The 20,204-nt window shown below is 34.2% G+C and overlaps 1 protein-coding gene across 2 annotated transcripts in view; it reads left to right on the forward strand.

The window, feature by feature from the left end:
* The window catches only part of MMP16 (matrix metallopeptidase 16), a 245,100-nt gene that overhangs the window by 110,109 nt on the left and 114,787 nt on the right, over window positions 1-20,204 (forward strand). For both annotated transcript variants that reach the window (XM_054692118.1, XM_054692119.1), the window contains 2 exons: window positions 7,301-7,449; window positions 16,447-16,569. In XM_054692118.1, coding sequence (XP_054548093.1) covers window positions 7,301-7,449; window positions 16,447-16,569 — 272 coding nt within the window. The remainder of the gene's footprint in view (window positions 1-7,300; window positions 7,450-16,446; window positions 16,570-20,204) is intronic.

The following is a 20,204-nucleotide window of genomic DNA, read 5'->3' on the forward strand; positions in this document are numbered from 1 at the left end:
AAGATGATATAATCTCAAAATCCATTTAATCTGTCACAGAAAAATAGTGGTACGTTGTAGTGTGCTGGAATGAAACTAACTTTTGAAGGTGACACTGTAAACCCTTCAGCTGTGGAGCTCAAGCTCCTCCCTCAGGGCAGCAGGTAGCACATAGCTGAAGACTGAAATCTGTCCAAGTGAGAGCTCCTGGATCAGTACATTAAATAAACACAAAGATTATTTCCTCTTATCTTATATATAGCTGTGTTCAGGCACAAATGTGTGAGTGTGCACACTGTATAAAACTTTCTGGCATTTTGTGTCTTCATCACAATGGATCATTTTGCACCCCTTCTTTGAAGACCCTCATTAAGATTAATTTCCTCATGATATTGTGTTGGTGAGACTAAATCAGTCCCTAAAATATAAAATGAGTTGACTCTGTCATCTATATGATTCAAGCTCAAGGACTTGCCTTTTAGAAAATTCACAGAGTGCTTTAACGAGGATTTCACTAGACCCATGTAAACAGGCATAGGTGTTAGGAGGATTTTACTGTTTATGTTTGTGAGGTGATTGTTATATAAAGTAGATCATGTAAATAAGTAATATAGTTACTTTTTGGTAACTGTTTCTGCATGTCTAAGATACATGGGAATAGTAAGATCACATTACATGCACTATTATTGTTATTGTTGGTTTGTGTTTCAGAGTTTTTGTTTGTTTTTGTCTTGTCACTTGTCACTCACTGAGTGAGTGTGTGTGTGTGTGTGTAGGCACACTATAGATTCATCTCTATTTTTATTTTTTTAAAGATTTATTTATTTATGCATATAAGAACTGGGGTACAGGCCATTGGTGTGGAGGGTGAGAGGATTCACCAGAGACAGAGTGGGGAACAGAACAGGCAGATTGACTGAAATACACTGCTGAGGGGAGCAGCGGGCAAGTCAGGAGAGGTCTGCTGTGCCATGTGGGTAGCCCCTGGCCGGGGATCAAACTGGTGCTGCAGTGGCTGTGGATGGCTTCATAGGTTGGGTCTTAACCCTTTCTGCCACCAGGGAGTCCCCTAAATTCATCTTTAATAATTAAAAAAAATTTTATAGGAAAACAGTAAAGATTGATAAGCAGACAGCATATTGCAGACCTCTAATTTCACAGCAGAATGACTAACATATGATGGGCTCCCAATTAAGGGCTACTGGCTGTGTTTGTTTGCTTGCTTGCTTATTTCTTTAATCACAGCAGCACAACCATTGTTGTTAGAAGGGGTTTACTCCCAAAGCTGCTGAGTACAGAGTAAAATTCATTCTTATGCCGAATGGAGAATACTCTCCCTAGCTTTTATATGCTAAGGTTTTAGTTTCTAACATAAAATAGACAATGTAATGCTAAGATGAAAAATATGGCCATCATGGTCATTATAATTGTTGCTAGTTACTCAGCTGTTTTCCACCTCCTTGTCCAAATGACTGTTGTCGCTTGATCCCTAACTTGGCCAGGGGAGTAACAATCAGTTCTTCCACTGTCCCATTTCCATTTAAGAAGCCAGTTAATGGACAGTAAGGTTCTAAATGAGGTAAATTCTGTATTTTCAATTTCACCCACTGATTCATTCATGGTGGGGATAGGATAGTGATTTAGAGCCCATTTAGAACTTTGAATGAACAGAAAGGCTAATTTCTGCCTCGTTAACTTATCTTATGAATTTTAAATTTGACCAATTCTGAATGACTACTCCCACATCAGTTTAATTTTTTGGTTAATAGGTAGTTATAATTCATATTTATAGCTGCTTTCAGACTAGAAAATTTAGGTCCTAAATTCTGCCATATTTTATTATCAGTGAATATATGCTTTTTCAGGGGAAAATGTGTTTAAGAATTTGCTAACTTTGCTAATGATACCACAAAGTAGAAGTAGTCATTGTTTACTTGTTAATTTTAGTTAATAACAGAATGTAACAACTATGTTTAGAAATCTTATACTGAAAAGTGGAAAATAACTTCATAATATTGGTAATTTAACTATTACAAATGTTTTCTTTCAGTTGCATTTTATTAAGAAAGACAGTTATATGAGAATATTATGTTAACTATTTCGATTTAAGTCTATTTGTTAGCAAATAAGTGCAAATTTATTATGGTATCAATAGTTTTAAAAAATCATGTCCTCCCCCAAAATTAAAATATATAATTATGTAAATGGGAGTAATTGTTACTAAATAAGTGCTGTAAAATATATTTATCACCTCTGACCTATTACTTCCTTCTCTACTGAGTACTATAATTTGGATCTCGTTATCACCTGGTATACAGAATTTTCATTTGGCCACAGTACACATAATTTGGAAATGAACTTATACCTGAAATAACTGGCTCAGTCACAAAAAACATGGTGTGGCAAAGTGATTTTTCAGGTTCAATAAAATTGCAAACCCTAATTCTCTCTTCTTCCCATCCAACCATTTCTAACCCCTGCCCTAATGAACCATTAGATTGATCATTGAAATTTGGTGGCAAGGGGAGTGGATGTTTGAGCATCTTTTCAGCAGATTCTCTCTATGTATTGGGTCCTGTTAATGAGTAAGGTTTAATAAGGTTTTTGCATTTGTGATTCATCTGAGTAAATAAACAGTAGCATCTTAATTTTATATTGAACCATTGATAAGGTTATTAGCTTCACCCACTGGAGGAAATTTTATTTCTAAATTTTAGTACCAGCCTGAAAGACTATATATAGTCATGTATTCATACATTCATTCTTAAGTTCTGCTTCTTTTTACTGTTGGTTATGAGAACTACTAATATTCCTTGTTGTGGTGACTGGTAACCATATTTGAGGATACTACCCTGAAATTAGAGGTGGATAAATGAGTTAAATTTTCAGAATATGATTACATGAATATTTGTGACATTCTTTTATAATGAATTTACTAAAATTTAGTTGGCCAAATTTTACATCCTCTATATACTCCATCTGCTACATCCTCTACACACTCCATCTAGTAAAAGCAACATGTATTGGCACAGAATTTAATATTTAACTGTTAAACTTGTCTTCTTGCTCTGCAGAGAATAGTATTCTTCTGATTATTCTTTCATTTGTATAATCACTAAGTGCAAGATTGGTTTACTTTATGAAAGAACAAGATATATGAAAGTGTTAGTAACTCACTGAAAGGGAGTGTAATTCAAGGTTAGATTATGTTACTCCATTTAAGGTTTATTGTTGGTTGTTCTAGTCTGTTGTAAAAGTACTAGCATTTTGCCTCAAAGAAACTTATTTGTCTAAATATTTCTTCAGTGGTCACCAACACATGTCCTTCCAGTAAACAAAATCCGACAAGGCAAGGAAAACAAAACAAAACCAATTTGCCAAATTTTTTCATACTTCCCATTTTCTCAAGATTTGGGCAATTTTCAAGCAGTAGTTTGTATACCCACAGTGGTTTGTGTGTCTGCTGTAGTTTCTTTCCTTGCAACTGACCAATTATCTCACCAGTTTTTTTTTTCCTACCTCATTTCAAGGACAAATATTTACTTGAGCAAGAGCAATTTCAAGTACTCAGAGCAATCAGTAAGCAAATAATAATAATAATATGACTTACTGAGCAAGCGTAATGCTGGTAGCTTTTTATATTCTTGATCCTCACATCAAACTCCACAAATTCAATCTCATTTCCGCCCAGTGCACACATGAGAAAATTATTTCCTACCTATTCATTTTGCGCATTTGAGAATATTGAAAAAATACCAAGTGACAGATAATCTCAGAAAGCAAATTTTGTATGTCTAGTCATCTAGAAGAAGCAATATTTTCTTTAAAATGTTGACAATGGGAATTTATTTTAATTAACAATGTAAGAAAATAGATGTCTATGGTATAGTCTTCCAGGAGTAAGGGGTACCTTTAAATATTACGTTGTAGCTTAAATTTAATTTTTTTCCAAATAAGATGCCATACAAGTTTGCAAGTTAGTGGGAAAAAAAATGACAAAACATTCTCTTTGCATCATTTCTATTATATCTAAAATCTCTAAACTTCGTACAGTACACTACTGCAAAATAATAAAGTGATAAGGTTTCCTACCTTGCTCTATTTGTAAAACAAAAGATTTTTATATATAGAAATGGAATAAGGTTACTTATTCTAGAGTCTCCTATACTTCTATGATGATTATGGATCAGTGTTTGTACCTAATCTTCACTGTTTTATAGCTGATCTTCATTCATTGGTAACTTCAGAGTCAGTGTTCGTAAAACATGATAGATTTTGGCCACATTACTTTTCTACCGCCAACACTGAGTTTACAGTCCAACTTGTCTTTTACATCACATTTTTTGTTTGTTTTTTAAATATTTATTTATTTATGCATACAGGAAATGGGGTGTAGGTCAGAGGTGTGGGGGAAAGGGTGAGAGGAGTCACCAGAGACAGAGTGAGGAGCAGAACAGGCAGATCTACTGAGACACACTGCTGAGGGGAGCAGCGGGCGAGACAGGAGAGTTCTGTGCACCATGTGGGTCAGCTCTGTTTGCCAAATTAATCTCCTGCAAGGATCACTAGCCTCTTCTTTTTCAGGGCTACTTGGTACAGATCTTTTTCTCTATCATATAGAAATTATCAGACTCTCAGGATTCTTGGCCTCAGCAGTTTAAAGGAAGTATTATTAAAAAGAAAAATCTCAAGAGGATACACCTTCGATGATTAAAAGATCATTAAAGTATTATTATCTACTGTTTCCATATTGAATAGTACATATGTAAAGAAGTACTGTGGATCAAATTAATACTTTAAGTTATTGTAGGCATAACTACGTGCTTTTTCCATTGACCTAGAGTAAAGTCATCTCTGGCAGTTTTTGCTTCAATAAAAAATGTTAATTGAGGGCTTGCTGGTTTCATACTGTAACATGACACCAATATAGTCATGCTTGATTTTCTACTTTTTATGGAAAAAATGCATTGCAAGTTTCAGTTTGAGAATTATACCTGGCCAAGTTTTGATGATGTCAAAGAAGATTTAGTATTTGACAAACACGAATGGCATTAGAATTTTCATCAAGGTGACCCACAATCTTAATGATGTTGATTTGTTACCTTAGAAACAAACTTTGACTATAAAACAGTAGATCACAGAACTTGCCTTATATTTTACATTTAAAAAGAATTATTCACTTCTCAATCATTTAGAAAAACTTTGCATGATAAATGTCATAATATAAAAGAAAATGAAGAAAAATCACAATTTATTTTTATATCATTCTAGCTCATGTGTTTAAAAAGCTAAGATGTAAATCAATATGTATTTTTAAAACATTCTATTTTTTCATTATGCACTTAAAATTTATATATTTTATGGTCTGTCTATTTGTTTATAAATCATAGGGTTTATTATTAACGGTTTTCTCTTTGCAGCCCTCAAACATGATTACCTGTAGCTTAGCACCCATGAGTAACCTAGCAACAACTCAGCTCCACTAGCAAGTACAAAATGAATGCAAACGAAGTGTTATGGAAGAAAGAATTCAATTTCAAAATATTAGTGCATGTATACTACTAAAAGTCAAGATGAAATCTTCTCATTTGGGGAAAATAGCATGACAATAGATATTGAATTTCCTAGCAAATAATATATTGCCAGTGAAATCCTGTCTTCTTCATTCAGAAAAAAATGGAATCTATTTCAGACTGCACCACAGTTGACTAGGTCACTGAAAATATGTCTTCCTTGGCAGGCTATTCATTACACATTAGATGAGAAGAGGTGGTGGCATGTTTTCTCTATATGGCAGATGAGTTTACTAGATTGAGTTTCAACAGTAAACCTTTCTGACAGTGATGCATTGCTAATCTCCTAAATAGTTTTTAGGATACATGTTTTATTTTATTTGCAAGGGGTTGTGCCTATAGTACTGCACTTTGAGGTAGCAGGGTCAATTTCTTGGAAATATTCCACTTGGAATACAGGATATTCCACTTGGTATTTTACATGTTAAAACTGTGATATTTTTAATATGATTTCTTCTGGTGAAATTTTACTTCCATATTTGCTGTTTATCTTTACAGTGAAATCAACTCTTGTGTTTTAGATATACATTCATAAAGTGTATCACATGTAGGAGAAAAATTGCAACTTCGTAGGATCATCATTTATAGATGAATAGACTCGGTAGGGAGGGAAACCCGTTCTGGTGAATACCTTCCATTAAATAGCACAGCTTCTATTCCATGCCAGAAGCAGAAATACTTGGCCCTATTCAATTTGACAGGTAGTTCACTGCACTTAAGAAAATCTTAGAGCCCAATGGAAGATTGAGGTAAGGAACAGAAGGATATGAACCGAACATGATTGTGCATTTAAAATGAATGCAATGAATTATATAACTAGAAAGCATCTGTTCTCTGGCAAAGACTTTTTCCACAAATATCCTCAGTTTAAGGTTCCTTTTGAAAATCTAATCTTAAATAACTGAATTGTTGCTATAATCACAACTGGAATGTGAGCTCAACTCCGACATCTTTCTCCCACTGTGCTCTCAGCCCTCTCTTTTCAGGGGAATAGGAGAATAAATACCATCAGATCATAAAGAGATGACCAGATACTTAAAAAGATAGTCTGATTTCATCTATATTTGTAAAGTTTGGTCATGAGCATGATTTGGATTGAAGTGAATCACCTTGACTAAATGAGAAAATATTCTTTATATGAGAAACAGTCACCTGCCCTTGAAGACATCTAGCTACAATTGAATAGACTGGTTGCATGGAATTTATACCCAAAATATTATGACAGAATATTGGTTTATTAGTGAATGCGTACCCAAATGTCGTGACAGGATGGCATGATCTATCTGTGTAATGATACTATTCATCACAGTTGTAGTCACTGGTAATTGTTTAGGAAAATGGCATTTTGAATGATGTCTATCACATTAACTTCTCTTTCCAACACAGATGTCTCGATGGGGTCATACTGTTGAAAAAGTACCCTCCTTCATTTTGAGAGACTGAGTTCCTACAGAACAGAAATGATCTTATTTATTTTATCCAGTATTTACTATAGTACCTGATAAACTATAAACTTGCAAAAAACAATAATCTTTTTCTTTTCAATTAGCATATGAGGTATATTATAAGACCTATAACAACCACTGGAATTATATCAAACTAAACTACAATATGTATGTTAAAAAGAGATTAAATATTTAAATAGCATATGTCCTTGTAAAGGAAATTTAAAATTCTGCTATAGACCTAAATTAATTACCATGAAATTATCATAGCTGATCTAAACAGACCTGAACTTGTTTTTACAGGTTTGGTTACAAAAGTACGGCTACCTTCCACCGACTGACCCCAGAATGTCGGTGCTGCGCTCTGCAGAGACCATGCAGTCCGCTCTAGCTGCCATGCAGCAGTTCTACGGCATTAACATGACAGGAAAAGTGGACCGAAACACAATTGAGTAAGTAGTGACACCCACTCTCTTTTCTGGGGGCCTTGAGGACAGACTAAGTAGTCTGAAACACTTTAAATGAACTTCCCCAACTACTTCTCGCATGAATGTCTCTTTAGAGTTTCACCTATTTTAATTCCACTCTGCTGAGATTCCATAAAAAATAAAACCCAAAGTCAAGTTTACTCACCCAAAGTTAGCAACATATTTTCAAAATAGGAAAGAAAATATGAACAGTGAGACTCAAAGTAGATGTTCAGTTGAAGCCACTACAAATTAAGGGGCCATCAGTGCTGTGTGGCAGCCCCTCTTACAGCTGCGGAGCATAATGTGCTTTTGCTTCCCTGTTGAATGATGTCACATCAGAAGCTGCCAGTTGATCAAAGCAGAAATACTGATATGGAGGAAAATGGGAGACTATACAAATCAGGGGTTTGGGGGAAGGAGAGAAGAAGAAGTAGGTATCAGAGACTCAGTTAACAGTTACTAGCCTCCCACTATTTTCTAAATATGTTAACTCAAACAGGATGTTTCACGCTAGAGTTTCTATTTTCAGTTTGTTAATAACAAAGAACTTCTGTTAATTCATTAATTGTATTGATTATATTCTGATTGATACATCGATTGTCTCCTTAATTATTCATTTAACCAAACCCCTCTTTTTCTGGGCACTTTTATCTGTAAAAGAGGCCTGCACAGAATCAGAAAACATAGTCTTTTCCTCAAAGGAACTTTGAATAGTTAGTCATAGTTAACATTATTTTACCATAGGTCAGCTAAAGTTCTGTAACATTATGAAACAGCATTATTGTTTCTGGACTGCAAAGGAGAAAGTGATTAATTCTTTCAATGCGGGGAAAATTCATTTGTGTTTCTTGAGTTCTTTATACTCACAAAGTAAATCTATTTCATTGTTTAATTCTATCATCATTCATCAACTCTCCACAATAGAGAAAACAAGGATGTATTTTACTTTCTACCATTTCAAATAAAGAAATTGAATGTCAAAGACTAAGTGAAATCCAGAACTGTTTAGGCTACAGATCTTTTGAAGCTTAGTTGGGGAAATTTTTACTATATCATGCAGTGTGCCTCCAGAAACAACATGTTGTTATTTTATTTTTAAACCTTAAATACCTGAAAAACTTGGGCTCAGGCATATGCACTTAATTTTAACAAAGTAAGCTGATTTCATATATAAAATATTTTAAAAATTATGTTTTGCCTTACAATACTCACAACATGATGTTAGTCATACAATTTCTATTTTATCAAGACAGGACAGCATATAATAAAACCTAGAAGATTAAACATCAAAGCATTTTGAAAAAATAAATTTATTACCTCTCCTAGCATTTTTAAGAGATACATAAATGATAACTGATGTATATGTGGTAAAACAGAATCAAGAATTAATTATAGGGCCTTCCTGGTGGCGCAGGCAGTTGAGCGCCACACTGTGAAGCTGTCTGCAGCCTCTGCAGTGTGTGTTCAATCCCTGCCAGCAGGCGAGAATCCCACATGGTGAAGCAGAACTCTCCTGTCCCACCCGCTGCTCCCCTCAGCCGTGTGTTTCGTCAGTCTGCCTGTTCTGTTCCCCACTCTGTCTCTGGTGAATCCTCTCACCCTCCCACGCATCTGGCCTATACCCAGGTTCTTGTATAAAAATAAATAAATCTTAAAAAAAATTGATATAATACATTCTGTAAGAATTAGAAATTTGTTATCAATATTGGAAATAGAATTTTGACATTTTGGACCTGCTGCCCTCTGATTATTTCAATTTTTAATAATGTAATAGCAAATAGTCATCTTAATTTATAATAACCACTTGTCCTAAATATAGTTTTAAATTAATAAGCAGTAACCTTCAGCAAGTCCTGCATTTGGTTACTGCATAATACAACATTCCATTTAAATTATATTCTTTATCTCAATATTTCACAAAGTGTGCTGGACAGTTTTCTGGTCCTCTAATACAAAGTTGTTATTGGCTGATTCATTTTCTTGGAAATTATGATACAATTTTTAAAATACAAATAAATTGAGAATTTAGGGAGCAGATTAATTTAGATCTACTTATTACTGGATATTAGAATTAAAGAGTCCTAGAGAAAGTGGCATCTGAATTTCCCCTGGTTTGGAGAATTTCTGCTGGTCATTGAAATCACTCAAAGTGGATAGGTTTGATTTTCTAAATTAGCTGGAAAAAGGTATTTGTTCATAGATAATGGAGGAGGAATGTGGGCAGGATTTATTTGGACCCTTTATATGGAAAGGGGTCTGAACAGATTGTTCTCTGGTAGGATCATGTGAAAAATGCAGAGGTGTAGGGTCTTTTTCTAGCATAGAGTGGCTCAGATTCTAGGCAGGAGAAATGTCAGTGCGTGGGAGTTTAAGTAGCATTTCTGTGAATTAAAGAGAAAAAGATCAACTGTATAGGCAGTCTTTTATTTAAAATCAATGTTGTTGTTTTCTTTTTATTTGGGGGACATGGTGTTCCTTATCTGTTACAATTTTGTTCAGTTTTTTGGGGATTGGTAGGACATTTTTCCCTTAATATAGTGTTATGCCTAATATAGCTACTAGTTATTTCCAATGAATCAAAAAGTCTCATTAAACCCTCATCGTCCCTTCGGAACCTTTGGAATGTGTGCTCTGTCCTCTAGGTCACTTTCATTTTAATTTGAACTATAAACCCTGTGGCTTCATTTGCCTCCTGACATTTTTGCCATTGATGTATGCCCAGTCTTGAGAGAGCGTTGCTCAGTGCAATTGTCTGTTCTTTAGTAATCTCAAATGAATGTGTGGTAACAATCCATGCTGAAATTGCAATCTATTATTTTACAATCAAATTACAAGGTATGAGTTTTATCTAAACCTTATTACATAAAATGTGGATTACAATTATAAATGTAAAATTGGTTCTCCATATTAAAATCATGTTGTAGGTTTCATTTTCAGATGCTATAAAATTTTATCTAATTTTAGGCTCTCGTCAAGATCAATTGTTTTTAAATTGAATAATTATGTCTTCCTTTGGTAGACAGACATTTGGTGCATGCAATCTATAATTCTTGGATAATTAAAAGTAATGATGCCAATTATAATAATCCTATATTATGTTGAATAAATTAACAATTTTCAAGCAACAAATTTAGGTATTACCTTAAATGGCATATTATATTGCTTTTATGTTAATTAACTTCAGTTTGAGAGAAAAAGTAATGAATATTTATCCCCCCACCCCAAGATGAGCTCATTATAGTATGTTGCAAAGTTTCTTCTAAATTATGTTTGCTTGACTATTTTTTGTAAGCAATCTCAGTTAAATTTCTTAATAAATGGAATAATTGAAGTTATGAATAAAAAGGTTATATTTAGGAAGGAAAGGAAAAGATAGCAAAGCATTAATGAAAATGAGTTTAATATGTTTTTCTAATGTAACAGTATTTTTAAAATTTAGTTTACCTTATGTGTATGCACAGTGTTATGCACTGAAGCATGTTTGCTGAAATACTTTTAAGGTTATCTTTGTTCACTCTCTCCTCTTTCCATATGTGTGTGTGTGCTTGTGTGTGTTTATATTTATACACACATACATACATATTAGATGATCTGAGTAATCCTACTTCATTTATTCAAACCATGCCCAGAAATTTATCATAATGAAAATGTAAGACTAACTAAATAACTATTTTTCAAAGAATTCTTATGAAACTGTAGTAACATTTGAACTCTTACTTTGCAAATTGAAATATTTATTTGCTTATATCAAGAATGCCTTAATTATTAGTATGTCCATTTTTTTTAAGATTTAATAATTTATGCACACAAGAGCTGGGTACAGACCAGAGGTACGGGGGTGGGGGTTGAGAGGATTCACCAGAGACAGAGTGGGGAATAGAATCTAATGAAATACACTGCTGAGGGGAGCAGCAGTTGACACAGGAGAGGTCTGCTGCATCATGTGGGTAGCTCCCTGGCCAGGGATCAAACTCATGCTGCAGTGGCTGCCAATAGCTTCATAGTGCTGAGGCTTAACACCACCAGGGAACCCCCTGTTGGGGCTTTTATTCTTTGCAGTTCTTTTTATTTATTTCTGGATGGGCCAATGGTACTCAGACATGCTAACATAGGGTGGTTCAGTTATATATACACAGGCACTATATGATAAAATTCCAACTGTATGGTCTATCCACTATATCCTATTGAAATGCTTCCTTCCAACAGCCCCACATCAGGAGCACCTGAGGTGTGGGCTATAACTTGAAGGTATCTCTTGGAGTCAGGCAGGAAGTTAACCTATGTATTTGTCATCAATGCCCGAGTTAATTTTCTAAGTATTTTTTACCTAAGCAAACAGTTGTATATGAAACACAGTTTCATATACAGTGATTCTTAGCATTACTGCAAATGTATTTAGAAGCCAGTAGCTACTTTATCTACATAAGACAGAGGATAGTGTATCTGTGGGTATCTTTATTGTCAAATACCAGAAATATCTCTGTATTGAATATTGAAATGCTTATTGTTAGCATACAAATAAAGGGAACTGAGACATGTTGGTTAATATGTTGATATCTATTTATTTTTAAGATTTATTTATTTATTTTTAATTTATACAAGCACTGGGTACAGTCAGAGGTGCGGGAGGGTGAGAGAATTCACCAGAGCCAGAGTGGAGAGTAGAACAGGCAGAGTAATGAAGTACACTGCTGAGGGGAGCAGCGGGCAGCAGGAGAGGTCTGTGCGCCATGTGGGACCCTCACCAGGCAGCCCGGGATCGAACCGGCGCTGCAGAGGCTGCGGGCAGCTTTGCAGCCCAGCACTCAACTGATGCGCCACCGGGGAGGCCCAATATGTTGATATCTGGATGCTACTGCTGCTTCTATTAATGCAATGATTTCCTGATAATTGTAAAATAATATTTAATTTAAATTAATCATAATAGCAGTTGCTGCCAGGAACTATTTTAAGTGTGTCGCATACTTTACCTAATTTAATCCTCAATGATAATAACAATACTATTGTCACCATCTTGTACATAAGGAAACTGAGGAATAAAATGAAACAATAGCCTGACTAATGTCATATTAGTCAGTGAGTTAAAGTGCTCTGGGCCTCCCTTTTGGCCTAGTGGTTAAGTCTCAGTGCTGTACTGCTACGGCCAGAGTTCTATCCCTGGCCAGGGAACTAACCCACATATGGCACAGCAGACCTGTCCTATCTCTCCCACTGCTCCCCTCAGCAGTGTTTAAGTAAATCTGCTTGTTCTGCTCCCCAGTCTGTCTCTGGTGAGTCCTCTCATTTCCTTCACCTCTGGCCTACATCCCAGTTCTTCCATGCAAAAAATAAACAAACTAATTAATTAAAAAATAATTTTAAAGTGCCCTGGGTTCTTGATTATTATAAAATCCCCTCCTTATAGCTTACCAATTCCTGCAGTGCCCATTCCCCATGGCATTGTTTCTTCTGGAACATCAACTTGAAATTCTTAGCAAATGTGTCAGTAAAGAAGCAGTACAAACATGTGAGCTATGTGTTGACCTGAAAAATTAGTATGTTGCAGTAATGATACTTTCACTAGAAAACATTGTCTGAAAATAACACACACACAAGTCAAACCCTGTTTGTTTCATGTGATATAGTTAGAACCTTTCATGAGACAATTTTATTTGTGCATGCAGAGTTTTGCACCCTTTTATGCAGGTGTATTTGGTATTTATCAAAATGATACCTGAATGCCGCTAGCATTTTGGTGCAAAATAAATTCATGTTCATCTAATGGCAACTACAAATGAATCCTTCTGCCCACTCTGCTTGAATAACATTAACATACCAATTTGCATTTAATATTAGACAACATTTTATTCATTGGTGAGTCCTGTTAAACCTTGACTATTCTCTATATCCATTATGAACTTTTAAAACAATATGAGAAAGAAGCTGGCTGCTTATGAAATTAATGAGTATTTTAAATGTTTGGAGTCATATAAAAAGCCTGAGATCAATTTATTTCAGGTATTATGTGTCATATTCAGTGTCATGATTTTCTTTATCAGATTTTTATGATTTTATATATTTTGATAAATGTACCTGCTAATATCTCTATGCTAGAATATTTGAATACAAATATTAGTGAGTTTAACAGAGAGTTTTCCATTTGATCAATACTCATTGAGAGTTCTTTGCATTAAAATACTAGTTAATATTAGATTATTCCTGCTTTTATGTTTGCCCTTACATTTAATTCATCTACTTTATGATTTACTTTTATATAAAAGTATTCACACAATGTCCATGCAATAACATTTTTTTTCAAGGCACAGAGGGAAAAAGGAGTTACAAAATCCTCAAAAGATAGGATAGTGGACATTAGTAGTCTCCAATAAGTGACATAAAGCAAATGGACTAAAATCTATTTTTTTAAAGATTTATTTACTTATACATACAAAAACTGGGGTATAAGTCAGAGGTTCAAGGGGTGAGAGGATTCACCACAGACAGAGTAGGGAACAGAACAAGCAGATGTACTGAAATACACTGCTGAGGGGAGCAGTAGGTGTCTCTCAGCATAGAAATCTAATGTTAATCCCTAAAAATCCTGCTCTTTAGAAAATGAAATTCTTCACTGAGAAATCTTTCACTGGATTCAATGTATATATATTACTTAAAATGGAATTTATATCAAATTGATTAAACTTAACTAATTTATATTAAACTTTTTCAATTACTGCCTTCATCTATTATCTTATTATTAAAATATTTTTTAAAAACACTTAAATATGGAATATAGATAAACAAAAACAGAGTCATGCAAAACCAAATGGAAAGCAAACCATGGAAATCCCACTGTAAAACTGAGGTAACCAGAAGCAGGGGGGAAGGATGAAGAATAAAGATGGAGGAAAGGAGACCCAATTACTATGTCAGGACTATGGGTGCCTTGGTGGCAGGTATCTAGTGGTAACATACACCTGAAGAGGTGGGATTCTGTATTTGTGAATTATATATACTGTTATAAACCAGTGTTTCCTGACTAAAATAATTGCAAAATTATTATCCTTCCAAGTTGTTTACTTAAATATTTTCCTTAGTTAAGTGTAAATGTAATCACCTCCCAAGCTAAGTATATTTATTCATATTTAATAATTATATTGTTTATTCTCCCAATACTTTTAGTGAGATGAGTAAGGATAAGTACCTGCCTTAGGAATATTGTAATTTTTGTTGAGAATATAATTAAGGAAATATATATAAAAGTTACTTAAATCATCCTAAAGCCACCATTAATGCTGAATATTTGCTAGCTAAATCTATAGCAATATATTATAAAATTTACCAATATATTATACCAATGTATTACCTATATGTTATAAAATATACCAATATATTGTCCAATATATACCAATATATTATACCAATATATACCAATATGTTATAAAATATAATGATTTTTAATTTAAAAAATGCAGTGTCATTATCTATTCATTGAATAACTTTTATATGCCAGGGGTTGTACAAATTCCTGAAGTTATATAGCTCTCCTGCTCCTGGGTGTTTTACAGTCTAGTGAAATATCTCTCAAATCTAGTGGATTAGGTATGCCCAGGGTGTGTTAGTTAAATATAAAAGGTCTCCAGTTTCAACTTCAGAGAGTTCAGTTTCATAGGGGTGGATAGCCTCCTATGGAGTTAACATTTGTAAGACAAGTAGTTTGGTCTAGAGTCTTTAATAAAGGGAAAGGGAGATTTTCTGAAGCACTCAATGTGTTATACTCTAAGATGAATTTTGTTAATTCTGACAACTGCCGTGTCTACATTATTAGTGAAGGCAGAATAAAAGGGAGATTTTATCATGCTTACTAGAAAAGTGTCATCTTTCATAAAAAGTAAAAGTCATTATTTCATTGTTGCATGAAGTTCTTGTCTTTATGAAAGTTTATTAACTGATTTATCTTTGTAACATGTAAACTATCACAATCATTTTCACAAATTGCACTTCTTTAGTCAATTATTTTTCATGTAAAGAATTAAGAAATTGTTAAGTATTTGGCAAAATAAAGCAAAAAGTGATTCTTTTCTCATTGTTTCTTACGCAGCATGTAGCAACATGGAAATTCTGATTTGGCTTTGTAATTGTGAAATTAAATGGGCTAGTGAACAGTGAAACCATTTTATCAGTCACTAAAGCAATACTTAAAATCATGAAAATTCTCCTTAAAAAAGAAACAAGACTATAGGGAAAACATGATAATGGTAAAATGCAACTCTCTAGAAAAGAAGTTAGATACTGTACCTGTTATAAGTGTTAAGAATAAATCAAAGGCATTTTATTTTCTTAGTAAAAACACATTAAAATTTGTTTGTGTGATGCTAGCCCTCATATTCAGGAAAAAAATCAATTTCTTAAACATTGAATTTAGCTTTTATTAAACATTCAAACCAAATGGCTGTTACTTGGAAATTAGGGAAGTGATCAAAATGAACAGAAGAAAAAAGTAGAAAAAGACATGTTATTTAAATGAAAATTTGCTTCTGTACTAGTAAGAAGAAAATAGCATATACCCTCTTGACTCATAGAATTTAAATAGATTTTTCTTTAATTGTAAATGTTAAAGCTGAAAGAGAACTTAGTGACAGTTTATTTTTAAATGTCATTTTATGAATGAGGCTAGGGATTAATTAATGTCTTGCCTAAGGTACATATTTTGTTAACAACAGATTCTAGGTAGTAGTTTGAGTACATCAGTCAACACTTAGCTCAAAATAAATTAGAGAAAAATTCTCTAAAGGATCTGAATTGTAAGCTAGTCTGTCTTGATCATTTAGGGAAAAAATATGCTTTCCATTTAAATTCAAATTTTAAGAAAATTGACAATATTCAAAATGTTTTTCCTGTTTTCCATGTCACTGTCATAGATTAATGTCTCAATTGATTACTTTTTGAAATTAATGATTAGGGTTGTTGGTACATAACTGGAAAATACTGTTTTTTTTGCAGCTGGATGAAGAAGCCTCGATGTGGTGTACCTGACCAGACAAGAGGTAGCTCCAAATTTAATATTCGTCGAAAACGATATGCATTAACAGGACAGAAGTGGCAGCACAAACACATCACTTACAGGTATAACAACTAATGATGAATTACTGTTTTGTTTTGTTTTTTTTCATTTATTTTGACATGTTATGCACATTGACTGTATGGTAACTTATAGTGATACAATGTCAACACAAGCAACTTAAAACTATAATTAAGATAATAAACTGTCCATTTGGGAGCCTTATAGACACCCCTTACATACTTGGTCTTTTTTGTAAACTAGATCTTCCAATATCTTGAATGAATTCAATATTTTGAGAGACTTTCAGGTGAATATTCTAACACATTATGTTCTTTAATAGTATTGATAATCTATAAAATAATCAAATGATAAAGTATATAAATAATTAGCACTTAAAATGTTTTTGAATCTACTGTTTTTTGTGCATTAATTTTGTAACCTGCTACTTTACTAAACTGGTTTATTGTTTCAATTAGTTTTTCTGTGGCTATTTTAGGATTCTCTGTACATATTATCATATCATCTGCATATAATGATAGTTTCACTTCTTCTTTCCCTATTTGGATTCCTTTTATGTCTTTCTCTTGCCTAATTGCCCTAACTAAAATTAGCAGCTAACCATAGAACTGAGGCATGCAGAAAAGGAGGGGGCAAGAGGGGGAGAAAAGCAGGAGGGATGAACACAAGGGAATATGGTGATGGTTCCCAGGCGATACAGTGGTGGGATAACAGGCATTCAGTGGTGGTAAGGAATGAATAAATAAATTAAAAAAAAAAAATAAGCAATTTGGTTACTCATGCCAATTTGGTGACTAAGGCCCCCATGGTATCTACTACTACTATTACTACTACTGCTACTACTATCATTATTAATAAAACTCTCATATGCTGAAAAAATAATGTTTTTAAGTCTATTGCTTTAATATCAGTCCAAGTATTTCAATATCTTTTTTGCAACAATGCAAATGGATCATCCTTTCTTGTTTTGCCTTCAATAAAGTTTTCCTAAGGAATGCAAGTATCTTCCCATGTAGAGTGATCATTGGACTAGTGACTATGTTCGCATTTATTCACTGATACATTGAACAACCATTTAGAGTCCCTATTAGGATAAAAACAGTGCTAGAGTATAAGCAATAAGTGAAATATGGGGAGTCTATCTTATTGGAATTTAAGTTTGAAAGGATTGGCATGATAAAGAGAAGGAAAGCCAGGCCAAGTGCCTAACAGGCAGGAACTTTACTGTGCCCCCGGGCGAGGTTCACTGACCCCCTTCCCCTCCCTCCTTCCCCCAACTACACACACAGGGGTTGGAGAAGTCGAGCCCGTTGTGGAGGAGAAATGTCCTTATATAAGGTGAGGAAAGGTTAGGCAGCAAAACTGGTTATGTGGAACCGAAGTTGTTTTTTATTTATTGGTGGTTTTTGGTTGATCGCTATCAGGTCCTGTTTGTGTCAGGTGGAGGCCTCTGGTTCCAGGAGCTGAGGCAAAGGTGGAATTCCCTTTGCAGTTTCAAGGCCTCTCCTTGTGCCTGTGGCCTGGGGCCCTCACCGGGCCCCCTGCACCAACTTACAAAGTTATGTCAAGAATTTGAATAGTCATATATATGTGATATGAAAGAGCAGGATACAAAATAAATATAACCCAGGGACTTCCAATCTGCTCTGGAAAATGAGAAAAGATCTCTCTAAAGAAATAGTTTCAACTAAAACCACAGAAAGAGAAAGATCTTAAACCAACGGGAAGAAGAAGATACTTTGGGAAAAGGGTAGGATGTCAGAAACCATCTCTATTAGATTACATGACTAGAAAGAAGATAGAAATTAATAATTCTTATTTTTTTATAAATTAACCCTTTGTGAATCTTTAAAGATAAATGTATTGATTTTTTTTTTTTTTTTTGGTGGGACCCTCCCCGGCGGCCAGGGATCGAACTGGTGCTGCAGAGGCTGTGGGCAGCCTCGCAACCCAGTGCTTGACCGCTGCACCACCATGGGAGGCCCGTATTGATTTTCTATATGGACATCTGAAATATGCCATCTGAACTTTTTTTTGCATATTTTGGGAACAATTTTCAGCATTATTTTGCACTTCAATGATTATCCTCCCAAATCATATGTTCCTAAATATTTCTGTTATGCAACTTATATCAGTTATTTCTGTAGATAATAGAAATCAAAGACAAAGCAATTTTGGACCAAACCCATAAAGTTTTTGTTCACAATCACATTTGTTTACTAGGGTTTTTATTTAACAGACTTGTTTTGTCATCGTTGTGATCCACACTTCAAAATAATACTATAAAATATTATGTCAACAAATTAATATAAATAATATTTGGATTTTCCTAATAAATGAAATTTCCATGTCTCTTGGTCAATGAGCCCTCTTTCTATAAGTGCATTCATGATCAATAATGCTTAAGAGCAGAAAAATTAGATAGTATATATAGGCGTTGATAAAGAATTATAGCCAAATGGCAGAAAAAAATTCATAAACTAGCCTTCTGATTGAGCTAAAACTTGTCTGAGAAAGCTTGGTGTATTAAATGAAAGAAATTAAAATATATCTTGAGTTGAAACAGAAGGAAATCCATAAACGCCAAGAGTTAAGCAAAATCAGGAAACCTGAAGGTGTGTGAGCATGCAGGACATATTAGAGATAGTGAGCTAATAGAGAATATTGAAACTAATAGGGAATATTAAAGAAGAAACATCATATGATCACCTTAATAGATACAGAAAAATGTTCAAGGAAATCTATTATCCATATTTGATAAGTGGGAATCAAAGGAAACATTTCCATCATTAAAAAATGGCATCTATAGATTTCAAAACTACAGCTTCATTATATAATTCACATAAAATAAATGTGAGGTGTTGGGGAATATCCTTAAGGAGCAATAACAAAAGGAAATAACTGGTACATTGCAAAGCTACTTCTAGTGTTAACAAAATTTAAAAATATAGGAATAAAACCATCATCTTTATGATATCATAGTTTATTTTTTCTATATAGAAAACCTAGCATAAGCTCTAGATAACTGTTTTAGAAACAATAAAAGAATGTTACCAGCTTTTAAAAAAATATTTTATTTTTAGAGTAATTTTACTTTCACAGAGAAGTTGAGCATATAATAATAGTTCTCATATACCCACCTACCTTATCCCACCCCTCACATATAGTTTCTACTCTGATTAAGATCTTGCTTTAGTGTGGTGTATTTGTTACAATTAGTGAGCCAATATAGTTACGCTATTACTAAAATCCATAGTTTATACTAGAACTCAATGTAGCATTTGTGGTACAGTTTTATGGATTTTGACAAATGTAAATTGTCATGTAATTGTTAGGGGGAAAAGGATGTCCTAAAACTAATTCCATACAGGCTTTGTGGACTCCACCCCCACCCCAAGCCAAAGCCAAAGACACTGGGAACTCCAAATCCCATCACCACCAAAGGGAAGGTGGCTGGGACCTGAGGGTGGGGTTAAGCAGCCAAGTTGGTATAAAGGCAGACACGTGGGCTTTGGGGGGTCTCCCATTTTGGCTCTCCACCAGCTCGCAGCATCCGGCCAGCTCTGAGAGTGACTTTGGGTTTCCAGGTCGGCGGATTGGGTAGGACGCATTAAAGACTTTATTTCCCTATTTTCTCCCTGAGTTGTACATTTCCTCAATTCCCTTTCCCTTGTAAATA

Source organism: Talpa occidentalis, unplaced genomic scaffold (genome assembly GCF_014898055.3).
Source record: "Talpa occidentalis isolate TD23 unplaced genomic scaffold, MPIMG_talOcc4v2.1, whole genome shotgun sequence".
Taxonomy (NCBI): Eukaryota; Metazoa; Chordata; class Mammalia; order Eulipotyphla; family Talpidae; genus Talpa; species Talpa occidentalis.